At 54.5% G+C, this 19,560-nt stretch overlaps 8 protein-coding genes across 8 annotated transcripts; 4 read left to right on the top strand and 4 right to left on the bottom strand.

The window, feature by feature from the left end:
* Positions 1–268: 268 nt before the first annotated feature.
* Positions 269–2,714, bottom strand: BBA_04529 (ATPase protein; the record flags this gene model as incomplete). Its single annotated transcript, XM_008599626.1, has 2 exons — positions 269–1,140; positions 1,241–2,714. The coding sequence occupies 2 exons, from the start codon at positions 2,712–2,714 to the stop codon at positions 269–271; spliced, it is 2,346 nt and encodes a 781-aa protein (XP_008597848.1).
* A 629-nt stretch (positions 2,715–3,343) lies between these two features.
* On the top strand, positions 3,344–4,862 carry BBA_04528 (geranylgeranyl pyrophosphate synthetase; the record flags this gene model as incomplete). The annotated part of the gene is made up of 3 exons (XM_008599625.1): positions 3,344–3,575; positions 3,629–4,689; positions 4,779–4,862. 3 exons carry the CDS (start codon positions 3,344–3,346, stop codon positions 4,860–4,862), a joined length of 1,377 nt encoding a protein of 458 aa, XP_008597847.1.
* Positions 4,863–5,669: 807 nt separating this feature from the next.
* BBA_04527 (uncharacterized protein) lies at positions 5,670–6,833 on the top strand (the record flags this gene model as incomplete). The annotated part of the gene is made up of 3 exons (XM_008599624.1): positions 5,670–5,729; positions 5,802–5,945; positions 6,015–6,833. The coding sequence occupies 3 exons, from the start codon at positions 5,670–5,672 to the stop codon at positions 6,831–6,833; spliced, it is 1,023 nt and encodes a 340-aa protein (XP_008597846.1).
* A 450-nt stretch (positions 6,834–7,283) lies between these two features.
* Positions 7,284–8,561, bottom strand: BBA_04526 (cellulase-like protein; the record flags this gene model as incomplete). Its single annotated transcript, XM_008599623.1, has 1 exon — positions 7,284–8,561. One exon carries the CDS (start codon positions 8,559–8,561, stop codon positions 7,284–7,286), a length of 1,278 nt encoding a protein of 425 aa, XP_008597845.1.
* Positions 8,562–10,256: 1,695 nt separating this feature from the next.
* BBA_04525 (PH domain-containing protein) lies at positions 10,257–11,529 on the bottom strand (the record flags this gene model as incomplete). The annotated part of the gene is made up of 2 exons (XM_008599622.1): positions 10,257–11,255; positions 11,347–11,529. 2 exons carry the CDS (start codon positions 11,527–11,529, stop codon positions 10,257–10,259), a joined length of 1,182 nt encoding a protein of 393 aa, XP_008597844.1.
* A 2,249-nt stretch (positions 11,530–13,778) lies between these two features.
* On the top strand, positions 13,779–15,064 carry BBA_04524 (cytoplasmic tRNA 2-thiolation protein 2; the record flags this gene model as incomplete). The annotated part of the gene is made up of 2 exons (XM_008599621.1): positions 13,779–13,864; positions 13,957–15,064. The coding sequence occupies 2 exons, from the start codon at positions 13,779–13,781 to the stop codon at positions 15,062–15,064; spliced, it is 1,194 nt and encodes a 397-aa protein (XP_008597843.1).
* A 331-nt stretch (positions 15,065–15,395) lies between these two features.
* On the bottom strand, positions 15,396–16,905 carry BBA_04523 (mitochondrial oxaloacetate transport protein; the record flags this gene model as incomplete). Its single annotated transcript, XM_008599620.1, has 4 exons — positions 15,396–15,640; positions 15,712–16,388; positions 16,529–16,590; positions 16,807–16,905. The coding sequence occupies 4 exons, from the start codon at positions 16,903–16,905 to the stop codon at positions 15,396–15,398; spliced, it is 1,083 nt and encodes a 360-aa protein (XP_008597842.1).
* A 939-nt stretch (positions 16,906–17,844) lies between these two features.
* Positions 17,845–19,132, top strand: BBA_04522 (histone H3 methyltransferase complex and RNA cleavage factor II complex, subunit SWD2; the record flags this gene model as incomplete). The annotated part of the gene is made up of 3 exons (XM_008599619.1): positions 17,845–17,967; positions 18,047–18,281; positions 18,348–19,132. The coding sequence occupies 3 exons, from the start codon at positions 17,845–17,847 to the stop codon at positions 19,130–19,132; spliced, it is 1,143 nt and encodes a 380-aa protein (XP_008597841.1).
* Positions 19,133–19,560: the final 428 nt, after the last annotated feature.

The raw sequence follows: 19,560 nt of genomic DNA, 5'->3' as shown, positions 1-19,560 counted from the left end.
GGCTGTGATTGACAAATGTCACCCTGTCGCGCATCCCACGGACCGCGGGCCGGCTGAAAGTTTTTTCCCCATCCAAGAGGTCTGGATATGTCATGGAGCGTACAAGTAGGGAAATATCGGGATGCATGCGGTGCTGCCGAAGGAGGGTACTGTGATGGTATCCCTGCAGAACAAGCCTCTCGAACATTGATCTGTTAAGATCGTACCCAGAACCCTTCTCAACACTCAGCGAATAATTTGTGCACTTTGGACGCAGCTGCCTGTGATCTCAGATAAGGATCAGACCCTTGGTTGAAGGGCTCAATGCGGCAAGAATGTGGGCTTCCAGAATCTCGTCTGCCTCTTCAACCAGAATGAAATCCGGTTGGGCTGCCTCCACGAGAGACGAGTACTTGGCTGCAGCAGTGGTGGTGCATCCAATGATCCTTTTTCTCCGGATCAAAGCGCGTCTAGACTCGTTGTAAATGGTCTCGATTCGCCGCTGTATATCATCGGAGCGTGTCATGTGGCCATCCAATGCTTCGAGATGCTCCTCCAGGATAGCCGCCGCCCACTGATCCCTCCAGAAAATCCTCTGGTCCATTGGAAGGGCCCATATAGGCATACACTCTGGCGATATATGATTTGCCATTGCTCCAGGTTCTTTTCCCTTGCACCATCGATCGAAAAGATAGTCCGAATCCATTACGGAGCCATTGGCCCCAGCCATCTGGAAACCATCTTCTTCCTCTGGTATCTGGAATGCCCTCCAGAAGAGCTGTAGCTGAGCATCGTCGGAAAATTCGAGGTAATCCAAAAGCTCTCTGTAGGGTGGATCAAAGTCAATTCTATTGAACTCTTCTCCGATGCAGGTCCTAAGCTGGCTGATTTCTTGTCGAAGTTGCCTGAACAAGGTGTGCTGAGAATTTGTCAGTCGGGAGCCGGTCTCAAGAGATTGGCTTTCGAATGACAGACAAGCTGTCGCAGCTGAAGACTTGGAGCCAAGGCGAGTCATTTGGTTTTGATCAATCCCTATATTCAAAAGGTCTTCGAGAAATTGGTCGAGAGCGTGGTTGGTATACGAGAGGACAAGAATCCGAGCGCGCGGAACTTGGAGCAGGAGCTTCGCGGCTATTGCGCCAACATATGACTTGCCCGTGCCTGTCATACGAAAACTCATCAGCGCCAATGACGATTATAGGGAATACCAATTCAATTGGCCGGTTTCAGTGTTTTAATTTACTTCGCTCCTTTAACTTACCAGGTGGACCCTGAATGATCGCCAATGGTTTCTCTATGATTGAAGCCAGAGCATCAGCTTGTGCTTCATCCAAAGAGAATTCTTCATCACCCAGCCGAATATTCTTCGCTTCAGAGGTCGATGCACGAAGTTTTTGAACCAGGTTCTCGAAGAGTTGAGCTGGCGCATAGTGCTCGTCGACGACGTCCTCACAGCACTGCAACAACTTCGTTTCCAGCGGCAGCTCGACAAGGTTTTGAAGTCGTGAGAGAACAGGTTCATAGGCAAATATAGGAGTGTCAATGACCAAGAACTCTAAGCTTCGCGCTTTCGGTAGCATTTTGATGACCTTGATCATGGCATCAGGCGAAGAGAATTGCAAGCCGAATACAGGAGGGTCTCGGACAAGGTCATCGTTGTTGCGGACTACGAGGGCAAACCCAATTATGGCATCATCACAACGGATCGCCCCAAAAGATTGGTGACGCAAAAGGCCGGGGTTGTCTTGGAGGAAGAGCTTGCGTTGGCCGGCTGTAAAGTTGGCAAGCTGCTCGAGTCCGTAACCGACACTGACACGAAGGTTACAGAGCCGGCCCCGGCGTGCATCTACTGTGTCGATGCTCATAGGAAAAAGGCCTCCAAGCACATGTACGCGGCGTCTCAGTGTTCTTTGGCCCATGGCATTCTGAAGATCCTCTCGTAGCTCGGCAAGCATGTCCTCGCGGAGAAGACGAAACTGATTATCGAGATGCTTGCCTGCCCTCTCAGCTAGGTCAGATTTGGCCACCTCGTCGGCACGACGGTAAAATGGCTGCATGGTGGAGGTGAGCTCATCTCTGGTTGGGTAAATTGAAATTTTGCGAAAGTCTGCAAAATCATTATCGTGTCTTCCGCCGGGGCCTTCCAGGTCTTCTGTACTGGTGGTGCCTGAAGAAGCTCTCATCTGAAACATCTTCTGAATCCGATAACCAAATTCTCGGACCTTGGAGCTGGCATGGCTTGTAAATGAATGACTCTGCATAGTAGATTCTATTTCGGCAGCGATTGAGGCAAATTCTGCCGTGGACTGCATGACAATCTCTGAACAGAGCCATGCAAATGTTTCGACGTCTTCTTCGCCAAAGCCACCTGCGACGTAATGCCCAAGGATGGCATTCCAGGCAGTAGGAGGGTCGACAATAGCACCGATAACTTGGAACAACAGGTTGCCCTCACAAATCGCTTTTGCTTCGGGCTGGCTCAGAAATCGAACAAAGGGCAATACTTGAGAGCAAATGAAGGGGAGACTTGAACTAGCTCTCACGCTCTTCTGGACAGCAGCAAGTCCTGAAGAGCTTCCTAAAACGAGTTCAAGGCATACTGATGATGAATGCTGAGCTCTGAAAGCCTCGAGGAATAACTCAGCATCGCGAGTTGCGGCAACCGATCGAGTTCCGTTGAGAAAGTCTCTGAACGCTTTTTTGAGGCGGGCAGCCCGATTGCCGTCGCCTTGCATTGCCGTCGCCGTATAGAATGGGAGAGCGAAGATTCTTGCAATTTCTCTTGGGGAGATTTTTGTGGCTTTGGAGTTGGCTTTGGGGTGACTAGATTTCTGAACATGTCGTGCGCAATAATGAAACTTCTAGTGCTCCTTCCGATCTTGTTCGCAAACGCAACAGGCCTCAGTCACCGCAAAGGTAGACACCGCCACACAGCTGTTCGTTTGCATTTCTTTTCAAAACAAGGCTTCTTTCACTACCCAATCTATGGTGAATGAGAAGCTTCAGGTGCGCGTCAACGCATGACTCTTATGTCCTTTGCATACCGCGTAGGTTAAGGGTGTTTGCGATAAACCCTTCATCGAGAAGCGCCGGAATCATCTTGCCAGATAAGTAGCCCTGTAAGGCGGTTCTACTGGCTTTCAAAGCTGTTGTACATGCAAACAGGATCATAGACAGACATGCAAACAGAATCATAGATAGACATACAAACGTACCCATAGCCCGTTGGGGAACGACCCGTGCCTGTTTGGTTACCCAGCCAACATTGATAGTGTCTCGCTCTTCCAATCCAGACTTACTTGTCATATCTCCTGCAAAGGCAGTGAAACTATCTTTGCTGGTTCTGGATCAAGTCATCGTCAGTATGCCATTCAGGCAGCAATCCAAGCATTGGCAGCCGCCCCGCAAGGCAGCATCTCGTGTCGTGACTCCCGAAGAGACACCAGATGCTCCATTTGGGCCAGTGTTTACAGAAATTCCAAGAAGCGAAATCTCTAGCACGAAAAGCGATGGAGAGCATCCTAAAATTACTGAGACTCAGACAGTGGCGTGCTTCAACTGGCTGGAAGGAAGGGAACCGCACATCATTGTGCCAGGTATGTAAAGAGAGCATCTCCAAGTCACAACTCAAGAGTAACCAGAGTTGTAGGCATGCCTCCCAAATGGACGCCTCTTGACAGACCCCGACCGCTCAAGCAGGATGCCGGCATCTATTACCGAGATCGAAATGCGGCGCATTACCCCGACAATCCATTAGAGCCCACGGTCGAGGCTATCATGAAGATGAACCCATCCGTTAACGATGCTATGACAGTGAGAAATATCGACATTTTTGGCTGCAATAGTACTCTCGGAGAACTCCTCAGGTTCGTGCGCGGCGCACAGGGGACCTTTCGCATCTTGGTCGAGAGGTTGGGCAAGACAGTGCATTTGATTCGCCGTGAAAAGTCGCCTTTAGAGACATTTTCCAACATTCGCGGCTATGGCCATACCTTTCCTGAAAGCTACACTACATGGGATGCTTGTTCACGCGGTTCGTCTTCACATCAGCGCGTTGTTCAATTCCAGTTTGGCGGTTTGGGGTGCCTTGTGCGGTTCGAAGGAGACGGTTACCTCCCAGACAAAGCTGGGCAAAGGGTCGAGAAGGAGGCTCTTTCTAGAAGAATTCAAGAGCCCCATACACCTGAAGACTTGGCCGCTCTGCTTTCCATCTCTGGAACGGCCGCCCACTCGTCCAAATCCCCCTTGAAGATGTCCGAGGCGGGCTGTCTGGTTCCGCAAGGCGCTGTGTTTGACCTCAAGACCCGCTCGATCAAGCGCAAAGATGACGAAGACGCTATCGTCGCTGATGAGCTGCCGCGACTCTGGGTTCGGCAGATTTCAACGTTGATTCTCGCGTACCATACCTGTGGTACCTTTCGAGATATTCAGATCCGCGACGTTCGAGCAGAGATGGCAGAGTGGGAAGAAACCAACAGAGAGGTGCTCGTATGTTTTGCCAAGCTCCTGAGACGAATTCTAGATATTTCTAGTCATCTTCAAGATGGAAGAATGGAGATTACCTGCAAGGAAGGCGATGATGTCCTCTGCTTCAGAAAACAGACGGCCGATGTGAAGCCGGCGTTTTCCCAGGCGACGGAGAGTAGGTGGAAGGCATGGCTCAGCCACGACGCCACTGACGGCCATGACAAGCCATCCAGCGAAGAGGAAGTAAGTGTGCTTGGTCTGGTACAGAAGACTTTGAATCGAGCGAGATTGTCAAGTAGAGGACTGCCAAGAAACAGACTGACAAAAAACAGACTGACGGGCGCGGTTTGGACGACGACACTCCCAACTATACGGCGTGCGACGAAGAGTGTGACTACTGCGGGCATTGCAAGTAAGAAAAGTGCTGGTTGTTGGTTTGTTGGGCTTCCCTTTCATCTTTGCTCTTTTTTTTTCCCTCCTTCTCTGGAAGGGGGTAGTTGTCAGCCCACCTTGGAGTGACTTTTAGGGTGCCGCTGGTCACGGGTATTGTATTTTTTTTTTTACTCGACAATGAAGAACATGTCAGAGTTGTTTGGACAAGAGCCTGTCAATTCCTTCTGACTCCGTGTCGGTAAACGGCTTTGGTGGTTTATGCATACTGTTGATGTCCTTGAAGCACCAGTAAGCACCGTGACCAAGATTACACAAAATATACCACATTAGGCATGGAGTGACACGACATGTTTGCACCACATGCAAGCTCTTAAAAAGCTGTCAGAGGGTTTCCAGGTTTCAGGTGTGAGTGCCCTCTCTTTGATGGTGAAGCGATCTCGGTCCTCGAGCCCCCTGTAATGCGCTGGAACATGACTGCGGAGCCTGCCGATTTGACTGCTGGCCCTGCTGGCCCGGCGCTGGGCATCCAAGTGTGGTAGCAAAAGTAGGTAGCCAGCCAAAGCCCAGCCAGCCAAAATCCGCGTCCTTTCCTAACTAGCACCTTGTTCCTTTGCTCCTCATGGGCGCAACCACCGCCACTAAACTTTGATTATTTCTCTTCTTCGCTAATCTTTTTTCTTCTCTCCTCTGTCTTCCTCGCTCGATTCTCCTGCTTTTTCCTCTCATGTCTGCCTAGATCAATCTTCAACTGTTACGCGCTCCATCCCTTCCCATCATTACCCCCCTCGATATCTAATCAGCCTCGCCATTTGCGACTCCTGCCCGCCATCATGGCCGCGCCCAAGCCACGAGATCCCCTCGATGCGCTACAGACGCTACTCAACGATGTGGTACGTCCAAAATCCAAATTGGATTCTGCATCATCAGACAATCCCCTGACAGAATCTGACCCGTGTTTCTAGCTCGTGCAAACCGGCAAAGCTCTACGCGCATCCAGGAGGGATAGCCAGGGAAACCTCGCGCTGCCCCAAGGCATGTCACAATCGAAACTGCCCCTCACTATCGACGCCTTTCACAAGACTCTCGATGACCTAGAAAGCGATATTGTATGATACCTGATCCCCAGCCTCAGCCATGATCCTGCTGAGCTGCGAAACTAAATGCCCCTCACCTAGATGAAAGCCAAGTCTGTCATTCTGCGCGATCTGAACCAGCTCCATGCCGACCAGTCGACGGGACAGCCGCAGCAATTGCAGCCCGCCCTTCCCATCGAAGCGCAAACTAAGCAACCCATCTCCATCGACGCCGATTCCCCGCCTCCGCCCTCGATTCTAGCCCACACTAAACCCGCACTCGCGCCTTTCCCGGTAATGGACGCCGGCAACATGACGAATGGCGACGATACGGTCAAGACGGAAGACAATGCACACTTTACAAACACCAATCCAGCCAACCACGCTGTCAAGACGGAAGGCACAGCAGCCCCCGAAGCACCCATGATGGCCGAGTCCAACTTTACCGACATGCAGTTCTCGCTTGCGCCCGCCGACGCCTCACAAGGCCAGAGCACGACTGGCCCTGGCGCTTTTGACATGTCATCTTTCCCACCCGGCGACTCCATGATTTCACTCGACAATATGATGCCCGCCAATGGTCAGCCCGCCAACGCCAGTGGCAGCAACATGGGTGGCACGGCAGTGCCCGCGACGGCGACGGAGGCGATCAAGACGGAGCCCGTCAAGGACAATGCCAACGCCAACGAGTCCAACTTTGAAGAATTCTTCACAAACGATGCTAGCCAGGCCGACGGCATGGACTTTGACTTTAGCCTCGGCGGCACTGGTGGCGGAGGTGGAGGCAGCGGTGGTGGTGGCATGGGTGAGGACACGTTTGATGATCTGATGAATGACCGCGACGGCACGTTTGAGCTGATGAGCAATGAAGATTTTGACGCTGCCTTCTTTGGTCTTGACAACAGAGACGGCACGTCTTGATGTGAGTGCGTGCGTTGTTGCCTTATTTTTGCGCGGCGTTGGGACGCATACTGTTTTTTCGGATTCTGCATTTGAGCTAGGTGCTCAGGGGTTTCTTTTCCATCTTTTTTTTTCTTCTCTGTTTGGACAGATCTGGAGTTGCAAGGTTTCGGCATCTGTATTATTCTGGAATGCTCGTTTGAATTTTTTTCTTTTTTTTTTCCGTCTTTGAAGGGGCAGTGGCACAAGTGGTGCGGAGTGTATACTGTTGCAAGTTGGTGTTTACTGTTGAAACTTAACAAATGCTTAGTTGTATCAATCGAAAGTCTGAAACTTGGTCAAACATACATTCAAGTCCCATGTTTGCTTCTTCTTTGACTTGAATCATAAGGCATAGGCACAAATTTATCCTGTTCTTCATGTGCAAGCTCATGTACACGTTATATATACTCGCACACATACTCCCACCACTCACGGAAACTGCGTCATCTCCGGCATCTTTCCCAGCATGCCCTTGAACTTGGGGTTCCTCCAGTCCTTCCAGTCATTGTCCAGGACGCCCCACGTCTCCTCGGCATCGACCTTGCCGTCGCGGACATAGTACGTGCCTTGGAGCGCCCAGAGCGACCAGTCGGCGTCGTTACCCTCCATGTATTCACGCAGACACGCCAGGTACCTGCTGTCCTTGTCATTCAGCCCATCCTCATCACCGCCCGTCATGCCGACACCAAACTCGGACAGGAACAGCGGCCCGGTGCTGTCCTTGCCCTGCTCGAGCACGAAGCCAAACAGCAGCCCGTAGTTGGCTTTTCGCACACTGCAGGAGCCGACGTCGGGCGTCGTCAGCGTAAAGCTGTACGCGTGCGCCTCCCACACATTCTTGGCCGCCCACGCCGTCGTATCCAGCGTCTGGCCGCGCAGCGGCGTCAAATCGGTGCCGCCGTTGAGGCCGCCGACAATCACAAGCACGTCCGGGTTGGTAGCATGCACGGCCGCCGCCGCCACGCGCATGTTCTCCCGCCAGACGCCCGCGGCGGCCGGCAGCTGCGTGACGTGCGCGCGGAGCTCGTTACGCAGGGACATGCCGACGATGCCGGGCCTGCTGCTGCTGCTGCTGCTGCTGCTACCGTCGCCGCGCACCCAGGCCGCCATGGCGCGGAGCCCGCGCAGCCACTCGTCGCGGTCAAAGTAGCGCGAGTTGGCGGCGAGGTATCCTGGAGCGTCGGCCCACCAGCCGTTCCCGTCGTCGAGGTCGCAGCACCACGACGCGCGGGAGAGGTGGTTGTCAAGAATCGTCACGACGCCGCGGTCCCAGAGCGCGGCCTGCACGGCATCGAATGCATCAATGACGGTCGCGTTGGCGAGAAACGGGTTCATGCTCACGGCGGCGTCATGCAGCGCCATGAGGCCGGCCGCGTCGGCGCCGGTCGCGGCGGCGGCGGCGACAAAGGACTGCCGCACGGGCAGGGACGGATTCAGCGCCATGTCGATGGAGTAGGTGAGGCGCACGCAGTTGAAGCCCGCAGAGGCAATCCAGTCGGCGAGGCGCGAGACGGGCTGCTTGTGCAGGCCCTCGGGCAGGTTGGCCTCGAGGTGGCCGGCCCAGTTGACGCACCGCAGCTTGACGCGCCGGTTGTCACGGTCGAGGATCCAGCGGCTCGAGGAGTGCAGAGGTACGGCGGGCTTGTCGACGGCGGCGGCGGCGGCGAGCGCGGGCAGCGCGAGGCTGAGAGCGGCAGACAGCTTCATGATGAAGAGCCCGGAACTTGGTCAAGATCGGGGGGTAGGCAATCCGCGTACTCGGCTTGAAAGTTTCGGTTAACGCTATGCTTGTCTTGAGATGCACATCACAGATTCATGGCTGGTGAAGTCGAGGGTCAACAAGGCCTTTTATCAGTCCGAGTTGTCTTGCTTCGTCAATCGCGCAGGCAATCCCTGCTCGGGTCACATCTAGCCAAGACCCCCGCCGTGCCCGCCAAGACGATTAGTTGCAGATGCAGCGATGGCGCGCGCCGGCTGTCAGTTTCTTGGTTGGAGGGGGGCGGGGGGGGCGCCGTCCAGGTGGCTATAAAAACTAGCGAGTCTGCGGCCAGGTGACGAGGTTGTTGTTCATCAACGGATCTACACTACATAGACCTCGTCTGGTTTGGAATTCTGTCGCATGATGAAAACTGCCTCAGAGAGTTGTGGCCCTGTTAACACACGGACATGAAAAGAAAGATGGGTTGTGGAAGCCCAGGCAGGAGATCTACGTTAGCCATCTCGGCGTTGTGGAGAGGAGGGCCGAGCTCCTGCAGAGCCCGATTGCCGAATACGGGTCGTTGAATCGACGACCATGGTCCGTCAGCGGAGAGGTGGCAAGGGGCGCATTTTACTGTTTGGTGTCATTCAGATACTGCATTGCATGCATCTAGAAGCTCCCTCGGTGAGGAAACCAAATGCTGTCTTGAGTTCACACCGGAGGTGACGACGAGAGCATGTAGAGGCGAACGGATGATGGACTCACGAGGTCGAGTATACTGAAATTCTATCAAGAGGGTTTAAATAATTGAAACTTGCTCCTTTCCACATGCGCAGCCCTACGAATTTGATTCGTCTATGCTTGACGAGGACAAATATCACGTTGAACTCGCAGAGAAAACCACAGGATAGTGACGCCGTGGTCAGCTGCGCGAGCAACCTCGCCGTCTATTGGACCATATTGTCAGCGTCGCATTGCGAAAAATCCAAACAGTCTCACAAATTTAAATTTGAGACAATCCCAAATCTACAAAAGAGTTCAAGTCCCGCAGTGTCTAGCCTTGCCCACCCACCAGTCTGCCGGATAGCAGTCTTTTCTGCACCAGAGAGCGCATAAACCTGACAAGGGGGGCATTCACGTCTTTTGTACGCCTATAGTTTCCATATGTACAACAAGGTCACATGCGTCCTGGCAACGACCTACAGGATGGCTTGTGGCTACACGTCAGTACGACATTCACACAGGCATCAGCCAACTTATGGACGTATATAAAATTACACGGTGAGCTAAAGAAATACCAGAATCTTTGTACACAACTCCAGCCATGGATAATAAACATTGTAACAAAAGCATGGAGCGAAAAAAGAAAAAAAAAAACCATCCAATTCTTGGAACTTCTCCTGGCCATTCGCCAAAGAAAGAACAATAGCACAACAGTTGTGGAAGCATAATCTGCTTCCGTAATGGCATTGACGCGCCGCAAGCGGCTGCCGAACGAAGCAAGAAAACAAAGGCCGCGAAAAGAGAAAAAGAGAGAATGGTCGCTGCCCGCTTGTAGTCGTAAAGTCGTTAGAAAAGGCAAATCAAGGGTAATAAACAGAAACGTGTTTCAACGAGTGCCATGCCGTCGAGGAGGCTGCTGTGAAGGGATAGATGGATAAGTGAGGGCAGACGAACACTGTGTCAGAGGACAGAGGCCATTGTTAGGAATACGACGCCGCCAGTCTCGACTCGAGTGCTTTGCGCTTCGCAATCAGGCTCTTGAAAGCGCCGATGAACTGCACGAGGGCCTCTTCGTCGCGCGCGCAAAATTTGAAGCTCTTCTCCTCAGTAATGATTTGCAGGCAGTTTTCCTTGCTCTTGTTGATAGGATCAATGTCGACAACGTCGACAACGACGGAGAGCTGGACGATCCACTGGGCGAGGTACTCGGATTCGTCCTTGTACAGGATGAGGTTGCGGCGGCGCAGCACGGCCCAGACGTCCTTCCACTGCCGGACGCCGCCTTTACTCTTGAGCTGCCAGAGCCAGCCCTGCCAGACAACGCGGTCCAGCTCCTGCTCTTGGTTGGCGATACTGACCTGACTGGCAGAGCGTTGGGCCGTCGGGCGGTAGGGCAGGCCGGCGTACGGCAGCGAGCCGACCTCGATGTGACCGGGGAACAGCTGGCTCTCCATGGAGCCGCCGCGGATGCGCTGAAAGTCCGTGTCAGAGAGATCCGAGTGACCCGAGGCGATCTCGCCACCCGACGAGTCGACGAGGGAGGCGTCGCGGTGGCCCAGGAAGCCCGGTGCGGGCGGGTTCAGCGTCTCGGGGGAGCTCGAGAGGAGGCGCTCGGGCAGCAGGCTGTGCAGCTGCTCGTCAATGTTGGTCATGCCATTGAGCTGCGCGGCGGCCGGGGAGAGGCCACGGGCGGAAGGGCTAGCGAGTAGCATCTCCTCCTCGGCTTCCTCGAGGCGGGCGTCGCTGCGAATCAGATCCACCCACTCGCGTGCGTCCTGCGCCGAGCGCGCCTGCAGGTGAAAGTTTTTTGACGGCGAGAAGAGGCCAAAAACGTTGTGGCGCTTTTGCTTCGGATCCTTGAGAAAGGTGACGGCGGTGAGGTCGGCGAGATGTATTTGGTAGCGCAGCTTGGTCTCCTTTTCGTTCTTGTATATCGACAGGTAGTCGGGGCGCAGGACGAGATAAACGGGCCTCCATTGCTGCAGAAGAGGGAAGGGGATTAGCATGGGCGGTGCAAAGGCGGTGCAAGGAAACATGGTACAAAGATGTGCGATCATGGGGTGGGCGTACTTTTGTCTTGGTGCGCTTCTCGACGTAGCCGGATTTGATGACGCGGTCAAACTCGAAGCAGCCGTTGCTGTTGACGAGGGAGGTGTCGAGGTTTAGGCGGCTATTCTGCCGTGGTCGGGGGGTCATCGCGTCAGGTGCAAAGGACAGCTGCTGCGGCACAGCCAGGGCCGCAACCTCTGTCATGGTGGCTGTGGGTTCAAAGATGGGATAAGAAGAAGAAGAAGAGTTGGCGAAAATCGCTTGGCGGATGGTGCGTTGATGCCAAAGGACCAGGCTGCTGAATACGAAGACGAGGCGGAAAATCGGGGTCGCACGGGGAAGCAGACCAGCGCCTCGATTGTTGATATCGAGTCGTACCGAGAAGGGGGCAAGGGTCTGAAAGAAACGATAAAGGAAAGAAAGAAAAAGATGGTGCAAAAGTTTGATTGTTGACAGACAGAGTAGTCGCTGTGAAGGAAAAGGGAAATAGAAGTGTCAGGGGCAGGATCGTCGACGTAAATCGATAGGATCTGCGAGCGCCATAGGCCCAAGTGGCGGCGTGGGCGGCTGCTGGCGCAAGCTCTGGAGGTGAGGTATTTGTCGACTGACTAGAAGTTGGCAGTGGTCTAGTAGTTCAAATTATCTTTCTGTACTCCGTGATTCGAGATGATTGATGGCTAGATATAAATTGAACTGAAGAAGAAGAACGGGTGGTTGCGACAAAAGTCGAGGAGAGATGGGAGAGATGCGGTCAACGAGGGTTCAAACAAAGACCCTGCAGGACAAGAGAGGATTGTAACTCGTGCTCGGCGCGGGGAAGATGGTTCGAGGCAAATCCGTCTCTCTGTTGTTTTGCGATTGAATCTTGTCCTTTTGTTTTTCCTTTGCCGTCCGGACTTCGAGGGACGGTCAGTCGAGTGTTGCTTAAATGGTGATTAGCTTGATTGATGCGCCTAGCTCAGCAATAATAAGGGATAATACAAGAGTGGAAGCGAAGCGAGATTGCGTGGGGTATAATTGATGCAAAGATTATTGTGACGAGCACCCGCTAATAAAAGAGTATCGTACCAATAATAGCTTGTGATAAAACCCCTGGCAATTCCAAGAATCGGGGCTTGAACCTTGTGAGCGATGGGGCGTCTTATGCACGATGAGTTTGCATAATGTGCGATGGCGAGGCAAAGGTGACGGTCCACGGATAGCCGTTGGCCAAAAATAGATATGAACGCGCAGAATTGGACGGAAGCGGTATTTCTCAATTCTTTACAGGGTCGGTGGCGCTTGATGGTTTGGGAAATGGTCTGTTTCAGTCAAGGGATCGCGTGTGGTCGGGGGGGCGTTGAGGAATGGGAAGAATTGAGTATTGAGTGGTCGGCAACGGTCGGTGGGTTTCTGCAGTAACTACCAGTATTATCAAAGTTGGTCGGTGGGCAGGACAGCCACTAAATACCTAAACAATTGAAAGAATCGCGTCCAGCCGACTAACTATTTAGTCTAGTCTTTTGCCTGGAATCCTGGTAGTTACCGGCGCTTTGACAAAGGCGGCCGGCGGCTGACCAGATGGCCAGACCAGATGGCCAGACCACTAACAAGGTGACCCAGCCTTTGACGTCATGCTTACCAGGCTGCTATGCGAGTACGAATCTTTACTGCTAGTGCCCCAAAGAGCCCATCACCGTTTTACCTACCAAAGATTAATTCACTTTGTTCCATCCACTCGGGCTTCACAACAGTTCTTCCATGTTGCAAAAATCCAGCTGCCTGCCCAGCAGCATCTGAGCCTCGTCCCTCCCTGCGTCGTCCCGTGTTTTAGGTTTTGCCAGACCAAGCCGGTTGCATGGATTGCCGTGCAGCATACCGCCCTTGTCACAGGTACACTCTCCCCTCTGAAACCGGGCTAACATGGCCGCAGCCGGGCTGTGCAGAATAGAAATAGAACAATCACCAGTTCTTGGTCAATAAAGAAGATTTAGGCAAGCAGGTACAAGATCAATCGGGAAAACAGAAAAATGGAAACTGCATGACCTCCGGCGCCATCAATTACGGCAGCTTTGCCACCACCACGCGCAGGTACACTGTGGCGCCGAGGCTGTCATCTGCCTCGCCCGCAGGCTGACAGATAGATGGATGGACCAACAAGCCGAACCTCCAGTCTTGCCTTGCGGATGCAAAGAGCCCTTTGTTGTTCTTTTAAAGCTAGTGCAAGACTACGGTTCAATGATTTTCACGAGACCTTGTCGACTTGGCTGCTGCAAGAACATGTAATCATCAATTAATCTACAATACATGATTGATTGCCCGATCTGGACAGCCCGCATGGAGGGGCAAAGTGGGCTAAATTTTTCCTTCAGCACTCTTCAACCTCGTGAAAACTCATTCACTGCGGCACCGGCCATCTCCTTTCACAAGAGACGCAGTCTTCTCATGGTTTACATCCAGACTCACACTGCATAATGGCTGCTGCTCCGCCCGGCCAGCCCTGCAAGCGGTGCAAGGTCGAGAATGCCCCCTACAAGCTGCGAAATCTCGCCACATGCCGGTACGCTGCCCCTCCATCACTACCCACCACCACCCCATGTACATCTCAGGCCCTCCCCCAAAACCAATACGCTGACCCAATGCTTCACGCAGCGACTGCTACGTCGAGCACGTCGTCGGCAAGTTCCGCAGGAGCATCGGCACCATGCACAAGGACATTCGCGCGTCGGCCGACCTCGCCCCGCGCCGCTACCTCGCCGGTCTCTCCTTTGGCGTCTCCTCGACCTGCCTCGCCCAGATGCTCGACGACAGCGCCCGCCACCACGCCGCCAAGCAGTCCTCGAGCGCGTTTGAGCCGCTCATCCTTCACGTCGACACGGACCTGACCGCCACCATCGACGATGACACCACACCCGCGCGGCGCCTGCTGGCTCGGTACCGCCAAAAGTACCCGCACGTCTCGTTTGACTGCGTGCATCTCTCCAGAGCCGTGGCGCTTAAAACGGTCGACTGGTCGACTCTGATGCCTGCTGATCAAGCATCAGCAAGAGTTAAGGACGGGGACGCAGGGGCTAGCGACGCTGACAGGCTGCGCCGCGTGTTTGACGCCCTGCCATCCGTCACCTCGCGCGCCGACGTCCTGCGGCTGCTTGTCCGCCACATCCTCATCGACGCCGCTCGCACACGCGGCTACGACGTCGTGCTGCTCGGCCACAGCACGTCGGCGCTCGCGGCGCTCACCCTCGCCGAGGTCGCCAATGGGCGCGGCTTCTCCGTCCCTGGACAAGTCGGCGACGGCCTGCAGACTGTCTGCGCGTACGACGCCGCCGGCAACGAGACATCACGTTCCTCGTTTCCCGTGTACTATCCTCTGCGCGAGGTGCTCAAGAACGAGCTCGTCGGCTACGTGGATTTGATTCCGGCGCTGGTCGAGATGAAGGAGGAGGGCCTGGTGGACGGGCTGACGAGCTGCGGGAGCCAGGTCGTCTCACACCGGGACGTGAGCATTGAAGAGGTGATGCAGCGGTACTTTGACGGCGTCGAGGGCCCGTATGCAGGTATCGTGGCGAATGTGGTGCGCACGGCGGACAAGCTCGACCGCGCGGCGGGTGGCGCGTTTTGCCGGCTCTGCGGCATGACGCTTGACGAGTCGGGCGATGACCGCTGGGCGGGGGACTTGGGACGAGACTCTGGTGACTCGGCGGCCGCAAATCTCAAGGGTAAACTGTGTTATGGTTGTAGACGGTCCGTCAGTGGCTGAGTCGACATCACAAATAGTACTTGAGATAATCTTACGAGACCATGAGAATAGACTTAGGGCGGCGCATTTCAACAGGCATGATGAGATAGTCAAATCGGCATCTAGCACTCGACAACCAAAGTATCTCTTCTTTGAAACTTTTTGTCTTCTTTTTAAACTCCAGGAATATCCAACTCGCTCTGGGAATTCCTCTAAGCATTCAATCCGTCCCAGGATATCCGATATTCTATCTGCAAACCAAAAAAAAATTCATCCATCTAAAGGAAGAAATTGCATGTACATGTATATCACAAAAGGAAAAAACAAATGTCAGGAATACGCTTTAAAAACATTATAAGCGGTTCGTGTCCTTTTCCAGCATGGGCAGGATGCGGCCCTCGACCTTGCGCATCAGCTTGTTGGTCTGCTCGGCCAGGGACAGCGTCAGGATCGTGTGCGGCAGGATACGGGCCAGGTGCGGCAGGAAGCCCTTGTATATGGCAAAAACGCCCTCGGTGCGGATCGTCTTGCCCAGGCAGTCGAGGACGCCCTTGTACAGGTTGCCGTTTTGGTTGTACAGGCGCGACATGATGGTGTCTGTTTCACACGAGCAAAGTTAGCTACGTCTTCTTCTTCATCGCCTCGGCATATCCATCTGTCCCACGTACCAGGAGGATGCATGAAGCAGCACACGACAAATCCGCTGACGGCGCTGCTCGCCAGATGCAGCGCCGGGCCCTCCTCCATGCCGGCGTGCCGCATCAGCCGCCTCTTGGCGAAGAAGTACGTCGGCAGCTGGACGGAGCTGCCAAAGCCCGTGCGGATCATGGCCGCGCCGACACCCCTGTACAGGCCGCGTAGGCCCTCGGCGCGATAAATTTGCGCCATGCCGTCGAACGCGTTCTTGTACGTGTGCTGGGTACCGACGGGTAGAAACGGCGAGAAGCTCTGCAGACGCGTCTTGACGAGGAAGAAGGGCGAGCCGGCGGCGGCGCCGATGACGCCCGACGCGGCACCGCAAAACATATTGACGCCGAGGTTCTGGGCGTTGCCGTCGCGCAGGAACAGCGAGGCGAGCGCCTGGCGCATGGGGTCGTAGAAGCCGAGGCGGCAGCCGTTGAGCAGGATCTGGTACACGTAGGCGCAGCCAATACCGCGGTAGAGACCACCAACGCCTTCGTTGCGCACGATAACGCCGACGCCGTGCAGCGGCCCCCGGTAGTGGTGCGGCTGCCGGCCCTTGGTCTGCAGCTCGCCCTGCAACTGCATCCGGATCTTGACCGTCTCAAACGGGTGCGTGGCCGTCACGGCGCCGCAGGCCGCTATGCCGCCGGCGATGAAAGCGCTGCACAAGCGGTCTGGTTAGTAAATATATTCTGTCTGGGACGCTCTCTCGTTGTGTCCTGGTTCGTGGCTGTTTTCGGGTCGGGGTGCGAGAAAGTAGCGGTGCGCTTTTGGCTCCCGCAAACGGCGGGGCAGACTTACCCGGCTGTGGTGGACATGGCCACGGAAAATCGAAGAATTGGAAATGCAACGAGATACTGCAACTATTGAATTGTCGAGAAGAAGGGGTGATGATGGAAATCGCGCGTAGGTAGCCGAGTTGTTGAGGCTGCGCCGTTTGTTAGCTTGTGGTACTAGTCAAGCAAAGGTCGGCTTCCCACGGTTCGCTCTTCCATTTCAGTCGCATTGGGCGCCAGAATTCAAGACAGGGACCATGATCTTTCTTTCTCCAGCAGAGTCAGGGGGGTTTGGTCACGTACATTGAAAAAGTTGGGGTCGAGCGGTGTCGTCGTCTTTGTAATGGATATGATGTAGCAAGCAAATATGCAGCTGTCGGGCCGTGAGATTTCGATGGCCATCCCGTTTTGGGGCACACACGCATGTTGGCCCTGCAGGCTGTGCCGACGTCGGCCGCAGTTGGTGGGCTGGGTGGGTTGCAGGGCTTTGCTGGACAAGGTCCTGCAGGTGCGCGATTCAACCGCTGCAACCAGGTTCTGATAAGCCGACTGGTTGGCTGGCAAGCTGCTTTAAATAACTAATTAAAAGTTTCAAAAATAAATACAGCCCCCACCCTGTCTCATCAGCGAAAAGCTGGTTGGGCTTGAAGTGCACTATTAGCCATATTGATACAGCTGCATCGCGCCGCCGCCGGAGCGGGATGGAGCTGACGCAGTCATTGACAGGCAATGAGGCAAACAGCTGAATTTTGAGATTCCATCTCAAGATGCACATGCTTCTGCTGTTGAGAACGTCGCGGTAGCTGAACATAAGTATCAGCCGTGTCTGGCAAGCCATCCAGTCTGCGTAGTGTCTCAACCTCCCATCGTCGACAAGGGGATGAACTTTACCTGATTTTTTTATCGAGCTTGGTCGAACATACAATACATCCAAGCGATACAGAGTGAGTCCGACTTTTGATTTGAAATGTGTCACAAGTGCAAATATCTTGCCTGCAGCCCAGCACTGCCCGCAACGACCATGGTGTGACTTTCACCGACGCCGTATCGAGACGTAGCCTCGGTAATGAGGGCAAACATAACGTCTGTCCCAAAATGGGGATTGTAAAAAAAATAACTCGAGACTCGTGAGTTATGGCGCTCGAAAGATCGACGGTCTTATACAGGGTAGTACACCTGAGCGTTTGCAGAGACGCGTTTATAGCGGTGCTCCACCTCGTTGCACCGCATCGCACGCTGCCGTAGAGCTTCAACATCAAGAATCTTGATCCCGTCCAGGGCAAGCCGAGATCATCTGTGAACGGTCCCTTGCCGGCGCACCTTACCGCTTCCACATCCGCCATGTCGTCCACCCCAATGGACCTCGACCGCCCCGAGCGCAACGGCTCGTCGCTCAACATTGCCCGGTCGACGGCGCCAGTCTCCAACCTCTGCGACGTCATGTCGTCGTTTCGCCCGACCAAGGTAAGCTCGCCATCGGAGGAGACCCTACAAAACGGCACTGCCCTGTAGATGGGGGTTGCTGACAGACTCTGCGCTGCAGCTTCTCCGTCGCGAAGACATCAAAGACCCCCGCCAACCACCGCACGTGCTCTCGATAGACTACAACGACGACGGCGAGCTGCTCATGACATCGGCCAGCGACGAGACACTGCAAATATATAATGTACGGGAAGGGAGGCACGAAAAGAGCCTTGTCAGCAAGAAGTACGGCGTCAAACTCGCGAAATTCACACACACAAGCTCCAGCATCATCTACGCCAGCACCAAACAGAACAGTACGTACGAAACTAGCACCATTTACCCCTCTCCTCCTCCAAACATCCGCTGACTGCTCGACGCAGACGCCATACGTTATCTCGCCACGCACGACAACTCCTTCATCCGCTACTTTGAGGGCCACGAGGCCCCCGTCACCTCCCTCGTCGTGCACCCCGGCAGCGACAACTTCATATCCTGCTCGCAGGACAACACAGTGCGCCTGTGGGACACGCAGACCAAGCACTGGCAAGGTCAGCTGCTCCTACGCGCGCCCTACCTAGCCGCCTACGACCCCTCGGGCACCGTCTTCGCCGTCGGCTGCCCGACCTCCGGGACCGTGCTTCTCTACGACGCTCGCCACTACGACCGCGCACCCTTCGCCACCGTCGACGTTGTCGAGCAGGCGCGCGCCGTCGACCCCGCGCACGTCGTCCGCGGGTGGACCGCGCTCGAGTTCTCCAACGACGGCAAGTCCCTGCTGCTCGGCACGCGCGGCGCCGGCCACTTTCTCTTTGACGCGTTCGAGGGCACGCTCAAGGCATACCTGCGCCGTCCGGGCGGCGGCACGCGCAGGCTGGCCGTTGGCGAGAGCGGCGGCAGCGGTGCCGGTGCTGGCGAGTACGAGAGTAGCGGCGACTGCTGCTTCGCGCCCGACGGCCGCTTCGTAATTAGCGGCTCCCGGCAGGATGTGGTAACGTGGGACACGCTCAAGGCGTCAACCTCGGCGTCTCCAGACAAGATTCTGGAGCCGACGTGGACGCTCCCGGACAAGCGCGAGGCGGCCGTCGTGGCGTTTAACCCGCGATTCAATTTCTTTGCGACGGCGGACACGGATCTGCTCTTTTGGCTGCCGGATCCACATGCATGAATGGAGGATAACAGGATGAAAAAAGAAAAGAAAAAGAAAGCAAAGAAAATCGATAGTTTCCATCATATTAGCAGCGAAAAGCTGGTGGCGTCATGATGTACTTGTATGCTTCGAGTGGTTCGTTTCATTGATCAGGCGGAAAGGATTGGTATCAGATACCCTGGGTTTCCATTTCGGATGTGGCATTTAACATCAACAAATCTCCAAAAAGCAACTATATCAAGTTGGTGCGTCGATCCACTATACAATCATTAAGACTAGACTATCTGTTGTCTACGACGCCGTTATATAACCTGCCCAACATGCTTTCTTCCTTTAAAGATTTTGGCTGCCAAACAAAGACCCAACTCATCAATATACCCAAGAAATACACAACGACGAATAGACCCAATAAATTCACTCAACAAACTCGCCCAGGCTCAAACAGA

This window comes from Beauveria bassiana (genome assembly GCF_000280675.1).
Source record: "Beauveria bassiana ARSEF 2860 unplaced genomic scaffold BBA_S00010, whole genome shotgun sequence".
NCBI classification, from domain to species: domain Eukaryota; kingdom Fungi; phylum Ascomycota; class Sordariomycetes; order Hypocreales; family Cordycipitaceae; genus Beauveria; species Beauveria bassiana.
This window is presented reverse-complemented; position numbering and strand designations above follow the sequence as displayed.